At 49.6% G+C, this 9,522-nt stretch overlaps 1 protein-coding gene across 1 annotated transcript; it reads right to left on the bottom strand.

Moving 5' to 3' along the window:
- Positions 1 to 295: 295 nt before the first annotated feature.
- Positions 296 to 4,228, bottom strand: LOC101290606 (cytokinin dehydrogenase 8). Its single transcript, XM_044602368.1, has 5 exons — positions 3,369 to 4,228; positions 3,064 to 3,191; positions 2,689 to 2,955; positions 2,281 to 2,543; positions 296 to 872 (listed from the first exon to the last, which is right to left on the bottom strand). The coding sequence occupies exons 1-5, from the start codon at positions 3,955 to 3,957 to the stop codon at positions 533 to 535; spliced, it is 1,587 nt and encodes a 528-aa protein (XP_044458303.1). The 5' UTR covers positions 3,958 to 4,228; the 3' UTR covers positions 296 to 532.
- Positions 4,229 to 9,522: the final 5,294 nt, after the last annotated feature.

Consider the following 9,522-nt stretch of genomic DNA (forward strand, 5'->3'; position numbering starts at 1 on the left):
TCAGCTGACACCGGGCATCGGTGAGCGTGGCAAAATGGTATTGGTGGCGTCTTTGGAACCGGGACGGCAGCTTTGGTGGCACCTTCGGCGCATGCACGGACATCAACACCATGCATATGGCAATAATACTGAGTATTCATTGCAACTGCGATCTTTCCTGCAAGAACCCTTCTTTCCCTCAAAATACCGGCAGGTAACTTTCACGGGGAGATTTTCTTGAGTGATGGCATGTCAAATCAGACAAATGTCCCATTCTCCGTGGGCCCTGACTAACGACCAGCTCAGAGCATAATGATACGATAAGAGTGAGACGAGATACTCTGCACTTGCCAAATAATCCGAGAGTCGTACCAGCTAAGCTAAAAACATCACAAATTTAACCCAGCAAAAAAAAGAAAGAACGAACTCTTTTCCTAAAGACACCTACTACCAATTTCCCTAAAAAGAAGGACACCTACCGATTAAATTAATCGTCCTGAAAATTGTCGTTTGAGCTACCAACATCTACGAGACCTAATGTCTGCGCGAGCTATCACATGGAGCTCGCGGAATCCGTCCAAGGAAAAATGCCTTGGCCCGGCCCAAGCACACGCACTGGGTCGTAGCGGGCCTTGCGGGCCAGGAAGCGGTCCCAGGTGGGCCCGAAATGGCTGCGCCAATGCGCCTGCGTGGGCTGCCGGGCAAGGTACTGCTTGGCGCCGATGCCGCCGCCGGCCCGGCACGCCTCGTCGGCCACCCGGCGGTGCTGCTCCAGGATCTCCTCGACGCAGCCGCGGCCGCACCGCGACGGGTCGGCCGACCGGAGCACGCTGAAGATGTACATCACCCCGCCCGGCGCCGACGGGATGACCGCCGACGTGTTCCCGTCCCACCTGAAAAAGATCCACAAAGATCAGATGATGACTGGCGGGTTCAACATGTTCAGAACTGGGAATTGGAAGGAAGCATTGCATTCTTTCGGAAATGTATGAATTTTTTTGAAGGGCGGTCATTTATGCTTGTTTGGTTTGGTTGATGGACATAAATAGAACGTGGAAACCCTTCTCTGGGGCATTGTAGATTTGCTGTCGAGAAAAGGTGAAACATCTCTTCATCACCCGGATCATGTCAGGTCACAGAAACAGAGGGTTTTGGATGCAGAGAACCCAATTGATAAGCATTAAGGGTTCTGGCTGGAGCCGAGCTGACAGGCCACACTGGATCTTCAAATCGCGAGGATCCACAAAACTGGGCCGCAGCCAAAAATCCGAAGTTCTGGCCCTTACAAACGAAAAATTACTCACTCGCGCCTGTGTTAGACTGTACAGTACCGTCGCTGTACACGGTGGGGAACTAGGATGCTTGTATGGGACAGACAGGGGCGTCAAGGCGGGAAGAAGAAAGGCTTGGACCAGGACCGGAGAGGGGGACAAGCAACAGACCGTAGTACTAGCCGCCATAGGTGTGCACTGTTGGTGGAAGCAGAGGAGAGTAGACACACAAGCCGGCCACCAAAGCCAAAAGTTGCAACTTGCAAGATACAGCACTTGAAGACAGTATCATATCACAGTGCTGCTAGCCTGCTACAGCCGCAAAGGACTACCATTAAATACTACTACGGTCTATGATGGTTTCCATACTGGTTAAGGGCCCTTCTTGGTTAGTGGTCGGCTTGTCCCGGTGTAATCTTTTTGCAAGAGGTGGGTAACAACAGTAACAGACGAAGCAGATGCGGAGCTGGTGAAGGGTGAGCTTCGGTAGGCTCACTAGTTTCACTGTATCTGACGGTTGACGGGCAGATGCAGCGAGACCGCATGATCCGGTGTCGCAAAAGGAGGCGACCGCTACGGGGCTGTGCATCTCTCTCTCGGCTGCTGTAGCGAGATGTCATGGCTCTGTCAGTTGTCACGATTGGGCCAAAGGTGCCGCGCGTTAGGTTGGCCAGGCAAGTGTTTTTGGAGAGGATAACTACGACGCCCCGAGCAGAAGAAAAAGATCGACCAAAAGCCACAAACATAACAGCACTTTGACACTAATTATGCGCGTACAAAGGCGATCTCGCCACATCATCCAATGATTTTCTGCACCCGAAAAATCTTGCAAATATCGCGAAAGGGATGGCTTTAGGCTTTATTTTTGAGATGAGTTTATTAGTGTAGACTACACCCAACGAACAGAGGTAGTAGTACCTGACAGCTTTACCGATGGTTAAGATATCGTGAGCTAACACTAATTTGCAACAGGAAAATGGAGATGATGATGATATACTTTTGCCAGAGGAGGAAGGATAGATGTGCGTACTTGTCAGTGAGGAGAGGGTAGACAAGGATGGCCCCCTGGAAGTCTCCCGCCAAGACGGTGTCCATGAGCAGGTCCTTGAGCTGAGCGACGCCATGCTTGGGCACGAACATGTTGAGCCAGGGGTGAGCCACGTCCCAGAGCCCCTGGCTCCTCAGGCTCTCCTCCTCCATCCTCACCCTGTTCAGGAAGTCGAAGTAGGACACCTCCACGCTGTACATGTGGGGCCTCATGTGGCTCATCTCCCCTGCCACCAGCTCCACAACCTGCACAATTTTTTTAAAGACCACAAGAAGACTAACTCGTTACTCCAGTATTCAGCCGTCCTTTTCTGTTGCTGTTCAAGATGTTAACTCGCGTTTTTTATTTAAATTGAAAATTGAAAATTCTGTGTGAATTCAGGAGACTGACATTGTCGACACTGGAGCTGGAGCCGTCCTGCTGGAAGTCATGCACTGCAAACTCTATGCAGTAGTAGACCTTCTTCCTGCCCTCGGAGCCGAAGTCTGGGCTGAAATCGATGCTGGCGGGGAAGGCAACGGATGAGCTGCGGATGGAGTGCTCATCCAGAACCATGAACCCCTCCACGTAGTCCACCTGCTCCGGCATTGAGATCAGAAGCTCTTGGTCCTTGGTGAATGTTTCGAAGCTCTCGTAGAAGGCCCTCACCCATCGCACCTGATGATCACCAGGATGGTAAAAACAATAACCAATTGTCAAATAAAGCTTAAGAGTAACGAAAGATGATTGGCAGTAGAAACGAAGGCATGAGGCGACTGCATGTACCTTTGGAGGAGCTTCTTGGAGTAGAATCCGTGCCCTGGTGATGATGCCGAACTGGCCGAGACCGCCAAGAACTGCGAAGAAGAGATCCGGGCTCTTGGTGCGCGAGCATGTCACGACCTCCCCATTCCCTGCGGCCAACATACCAAGAACATGAAAAGGAGGGGTAAATCACTGCAGAATTTACAGGTTCAGCGTTTTGTTCTTTTCTTTTTTGAAAATTGAAATGAAACAGAGAAAGGGTTTATGAGAATAAGAAAAATTGACAGTAGGCTGCATGTGCGCGGTGGCTGTTGAGTGCTGCATACCTGTGACGACTTGGAGCTGCAGGACGTTGCTGATCTGCGGGCCATGCTTGAACGCCTGGCCGCTGATGCCGGCATTGGACAGCGTCCCGCCCACGGTGAGGTACAAGTAGTCCGTCCAGGACAGCGGCGCCAGCCCGGCCTTCAGGCACTCCTCCAGCACCTCCACCCACAGAGCGCCGGCGCCCACGTCCGCGTAGGCGCAAGCGGTGGCCTCGCCGCCCGCCCGCGGCGCCGCCACCACCACGACGGTGCGTGGCAGGGAACGCGTCTCCACCACAATGCCGTCGCGCGCCTGCGCCTGGCCCTGAAGCGAGTGCCCCACGCCGCGCGCGGCCACGGTCGCCCTCGGGCGCGGCGGCGCGGACGACAGCGCGCCCAGGAGGAGCGCGATGTCGGCGGAGGACCCCGGGCGGAGGATCGCGAAGGGCGCGTCGGAGACGACGGCGCCGAAGTCGCGCGCCGAGGACGGGGTCGGCTCGAGGAGCGCCACCGGGCCGAACACGTCGGTGGGGCTCTGGATGAAGGTCGCCGCGGAGCAGAGGAACAGGGCTAGCACGGCGGCGTACATGCACAGCGCCTTGAGGTCCATGGCTTCCTGGCCAACCAGCTCCGTCCGTCTGTCGAGTGTCGAGCGCGCGCTTGGACAAGTTACGGGGCCCGATGGCGCTCCTTGCTGGACGAGGCCGATGGAAGAAGCAAGGTAGCTGAAGGCGTGGTCGCTCGTGGTCGCTCGCGCGAGCTGTTTGGTGATTGCTGCCTCGGCCGGGACGTCTCTGTCTGGATGGATCCTTGGGTTCCCACAAGAACTGTGGATCGATGGGAGGGAGGGAGGGAGAGGGAGCGAGGCGAGACAGCTCGCGGATATATACAAGCGGAGAGGAGAGGAATGGGTCTCTGTCGCCGGTCGTAAGCCGTGCCGTGACGCGGTCGGGCCCTGAGAGAGAATCTAATGGAAACCCGGAGTGGGGTACGGCGGATCCACGAGGGCCCGGACCTGTTTCCCGCCTCCGTTCGCTCCACACTTCCACTGATCGATCGCGTTTGTCCCAAGAGGATTAACCACTAAACCTTGGGCAAGAGAGCAACTTACATCGTGAAGAAGTTTAAGAAGAGATCCATTTTAAAAAAACCTTATACTGCTATTAGATAACAAGCTCTAGTTTAAAACTGCGACACTTGTTTTGGATTGGAGCATCAACTGAGACTTGGTTTGACTGAGATTTAGCAATCCTAATCTTTTTTGGATGGATATATCGCTGTATTACTGCTAGATTGTGGAAAAAGAAGGGTACTCGTGGCTATATTGGACCCATGTCTTGGAAAAAGGCCTCGTCCTCGTATATTTTATAGAACTGCAGAAACCCATGTACAGCAGTGCGTATTCTAATCGACGGTATATTAGAAAAAACTCTGTATAGTATCAGTATGTAGTGCCTGCCACGGCACGTAGCGGTCAGTCGCCTCCTCGACGGTGGCTACGAGAGCGCACCGATCCATCTCCGGTGGTCACTGTGGCTGACGCTTAGACGGCATTACTACTCTACTTGCCAGCGACCGTTTTGACTCCCACCGCGGAACGAGTGACCCGTCTTGGCTTCTCTCCCGCCATCCCCGCAGAAACTTCAACGCTGGGCTGCGAGCGCGAGCGCGAACGCGAAAGCGGGCGGCCGGACAGGTGCGTGTCTGCAGCAGCGGCGCTTCCCCGTTGCGGCCTACCTGCCTGCCTGGCGCACACCCCGTGCGTCCGTGGCGTGCTTGCTCGACACTGCTGGGCAGCGACACCCACGTAGCACACGTTACGTGCATGCACTCGCCGCCGGCGTCTGCGGCGACGTACGTACCCACGCGTCCCATACGAAACGTCACTTGCGTCGCCTGCCGTCACCATGGGTCTCGTCGGCGCGATACGTACGTGTGCTTGCGGACTATTTTCTAGAAAGAAGGCGTGCTTGCCGCGTGGAAGTTCTCAGGCTTAAGTCACGAAAACCTAAATCCTCTTACGGCGGCGGCTAGGGCGGCTAGGGCTTCGATGGTTCTCATACTCCGGCGCCGTCCTCCGCCGGTGATATGGGGGAGCGTTGGGGGCAAGGGGTTTGTTGGATCCGCGTGTATGGATCGTGTAGATTTGGATTTTAGGACCTACTCCTAGTAGCTTAGGTTTTTGGCCGTTCGACGTTATGGCGTCGATAAGGGCTACGTCGGCGTTGAATCCATCACCCACTTGGATTCGATTGCTAATCTATTCAAGTGGGGATGGTGTAGTAGCGGAGGCATTACGATAATGGAGTTGTGTCATTGAGATCCGTCGTTGTGACGGTGTTTGCTCCGATGACAGCGTGGTGCTCGAGAGGTAGTGCAGGAGGGAATGTAGATAGTAGTATGCTTTGACAACAACCGGAAGATGGTGGATCATATGCTGGATCCGTGGTTGCCAGATGGTAGATATGGTTTCTTTTTTCGACATCATTGCCGAGCGGGGGTGTCAGATCTAAAATTTGATGACGTGTCCTAAGTGCTGCATCGGCCAGATTCTTTCAACGGGCGATGGATTCGCCTTTCGTAAGCTACTTTAAAGGTTTGAAAAGTTGCTTATTAGCGATGGAGTCGCGACGAGCTTGGACAAAGGGATGATCCGTCACATTTTATTTTTGTGGCTGCTACGATGGTGCCTGAAGTAGATGACGGACATTGGCACCAAACTCGGATGATTTTTCGATTTGATTGTAGTTTTCTTTCTATGTTGGTAGTCTTTTGTGCAAAAGCTGGAATTCTGCTATATTATCTTTTCAGCTTTATTAGATCAATGTCTAGTGTATCAGTAACTTTGATTTTCATTACACAAATGAGACACGTATTATCATTTGGGAAAAGATGACCCTGACAAATGCCATACATGTGGCACGAAGCAATTCAGCCCTGACGTTTTTTATGACAAGTTTATTTACCCATGGATGACACTTTTAGTTGTGAGCATGTCTAAATTTCTGTTTGGATGACAAGTTTTAGTTTTTTTCGGATGACAATTTTTTTAAGTTGTAAAAAATGTCAGGGCGGTGTTACTTCGTGTCACACGTGTGGCACTTATCATTTGGCAAAAGAAAAGTGTACTGCATCGACCGGTCAGCCTCATCAAAGATTTTTCTTTTCTTTGAAACGGAAGTCTCGTCCAAGATTGATACCGTGAACCAAGTGTCCAAGTGCTCGCACTCTTGCGCCACACCAGAGAGAGAGAGAGAGAGAGAGGTGCACCAGTGGGATCGTTGCAGGGTCGACAAATTTCAGATTCTCAATATATTTTGATGTGCACTGTCCCTGGCCAGATATGTATGGGTCGCTTGCTTGCTGCCGCTGCTGACTTGCGTGGCGTATGAATTGCGCATGTGATCTGCCGCTGAGCGTACAGGCACAGAGGGGTGACAATTGGCAAAGGTACACCATCCAACATCACGGAGCGACACGTTGGCGCTGGTCCTGTGTCTAATGCTAGGCTCCGAATCCTATAAGATCCAGGCGATTGGACCGCTCCCTCGTGCAGGCACACATGAGCTGCAAGTATAAGGGCTCGACGAGACTTCGACGGTTTATCCTGCATTTCTGGCAAAGGAGATACACGAGGACGTCCACGGAGGTAACTATTCTAGACCAGAAAAAATGCTTAGTTTTTCTAGCATTTTGAAGTCATAGAAATAATGGCGGTGATTCTTTCTCGGTTGATTTGAAAGTTGTTGTTGTAAGTCGTCCTCCATTCATTGCCTTTCCGTCAATTATTATCTTCTCCTCCCTCCCTCCTTAGAAAGATCACACACCATCCAACTCAAATCCTCCTCTCTTCCCCCCCATCTCACACATGGCCAACAACGTGGCAACGACGACTTAGCCAGTCTCAACCCTAGCAGCCGCATCGGCCCCCCTCCTCTTTCCTGTCCGGTGGCTTTATCATGGTGTCGTCCATTTGGCTATCTCAAATAAAGAAAGGAAACAACAAATTCATGTAATTGTAGGGGTCGCTTTTCAAGAAAAGATACTTCTAGTACACTTTATATAAGATCTCAGTCATCACAAGAAAATTTGAAGCTATATATGTCAATCGCTGTAGAATTTGTTGTTAATTTTTAACAAACGGTTCTAAAATTCTGATAAAAGACACGTACAACATGAGATTTACAAGTTTACAAGCTCTTGGACTTGTACAAATGATCACCAACATCCTTGTCAACAAGAGAAAAAATGGTAAATGTTTTAATTGGCTTTAGAAAACCCTAGGTACTCCCTCCGTCCCATAATATAAAATATTTTTGCAAGCTAATTTTAGAACCAACTTAAAGTTCCCTTCAATCAATTCCTGTTGAGATGCGATGCTCACAAGTCATCTAAGAACAATGTGTGTCCACCAAAAGGACACTTCCTTTTTGTGATTGGAACGCATGAAAGAGAGAAATTGAATAGTCTTCGACGGATCGAGGCTAACCTACACCAGCGGAGCTACACACAAGTTTGTAGGGGGCATGCCCCCCCTCCCCCCTCCCCTCCTCGCTCGAACAAAATCTATGAAGTTTTTATTATCCCCCTCAGAAAATTATGTTTTGTCTTTGGCCCCTCCGGGCATTCCTGTGAAGCTCCACCCATGCTAACCTACATCAAAGTGGTGAATCCAACCCTCAAGGTATCCAATGCGTGCGAGCTCCCTTTCGATTGCCACGGTTTCGTCCAGTACATTTCTGTATATAGTTTTTGAGGTTTGCATGTTTGTCCTTTAGTAACACAACAACTCTTGTACATACTTGTTTCTCTTTGCCCTCTAAATTAAAGGGCAGAGCTTTGGTTGATAAAAATCTTACAAACCGTAGTGATCTTCTATCTTTCGTTAGACAATTTAAGGGTTTGTTGCTCCAGGTTTAGTGATAGAAAAGTTGCTTATTTGTCAACCAGTTGACAACTTCTTTGATATCCGGTGGATCACGTGTGGCTTTTGAATGATACTCCCTCTGTAATTTTTTATAAGATCGTTTAGATCAAAAGTTTACAGAGGGAGTAATATTTTTCTGCTAAACAGTGGAACGGCCAAGTTGCACCCGTTTTAAAGTTCAAAAACTGCATGAAAACCAGTGTGCTATAGCTAAAGAACAAGGATCCAGAATGTTTCAAAAAATTGTCATTCTCAAGCATTGATTTATTTTTTTGTCCAGACCTTCACAATTGTTATATCATCATGAAATTTTGCACGCGGGTGAAGCATTCATCATTGTTCATAAAAGAATTATAATGCTTTGATTTTCTTACTTTTTGTGTGTGAGAAAATGCCTCGTGGTTACCGAAGAAGATGGACAAGCTGAAAGTTCATGAAGTACTACCTAATGAGCGGCCACAATATGTTCTTTTTTCCTTGCACGCAACTCGAGGTGGGCCTGCGGCGCGTCCGTGATCTGAGGCCAACTCCAGCGCATGACCTCAAACAAACGTCTGTTTTGCCCGAATTATGTCAGTTTGGGTAGGGCAATGGGATCGTGTGTGGACCTGTCCTGAAATGCGGTGGTCGTGCGCCCAACCCGCGGACGCATCCTAACCGCGTACATTTTTCTTTGCAAGTCCATAACTTTTTTTCATCCTTGATTTTTGATACACGAAATACATCACCAAATTTTGACTAAAAAAACAAGACCAGAAAAACAAGAACCACATGAATACATTTTAGAAGATATCCAACTTTCATAACTGATTCTCTAAGTCGGATTAGTGCCTTTTCAATGCATTCATTGTTGATCTGTGGAGGCTCGATCTTGCGTGCTTTTTTTTTCTTCGAGTGTAAAGAAGTAGACGTTGCTTCCTCACATTTAGTCTCATATCTAGGAGAGTGGCGTTTTGGCTCCTAGGTGCATATGCACCCATTGTCGAAATCCAAATTCCTAGAAGTTGAAAAATTCGAAACAAAAATCCCGCGTGTATATCCGGACATTTTATGTGCGTTCACAAGGTTTCGGTGAAAAACGACGTTTTTTGTGGCTTGTGTAAAAAAGACAATTTCTGATGCTTCATTCTAACTATTCACGAGGCATTTCTTTATCTTTTTTACACAAGCCACAAAAAACGTCGTTTTTCACTGAAACCTTGTGAACGCACATAAAATGTCCGGATATACACGCGGGATTTTTGTTTC

The sequence above is a fragment of the Triticum aestivum genome, chromosome 2A (genome assembly GCF_018294505.1).
Source record: "Triticum aestivum cultivar Chinese Spring chromosome 2A, IWGSC CS RefSeq v2.1, whole genome shotgun sequence".
Classification (NCBI taxonomy): Eukaryota; Viridiplantae; Streptophyta; class Magnoliopsida; order Poales; family Poaceae; genus Triticum; species Triticum aestivum.

Bases quoted from the DNA above. Each gene is read 5' to 3' on its own strand.
- LOC101290606 (XM_044602368.1), bottom strand. From the start codon at position 3,957: ATGGACCTCAAGGCGCTGTGCATGTACGCCGCCGTGCTAGCCCTGTTC. The intron at 2,544-2,688 runs GTCAGTCTCCTG...AAAATTGTGCAG, and splicing joins CCAGCTCCAGTGTCGACAAT to GTTGTGGAGCTGGTGGCAGG. The intron at 873-2,280 runs GTACGCACATCT...GATCTTTTTCAG, and splicing joins TACCCTCTCCTCACTGACAA to GTGGGACGGGAACACGTCGG.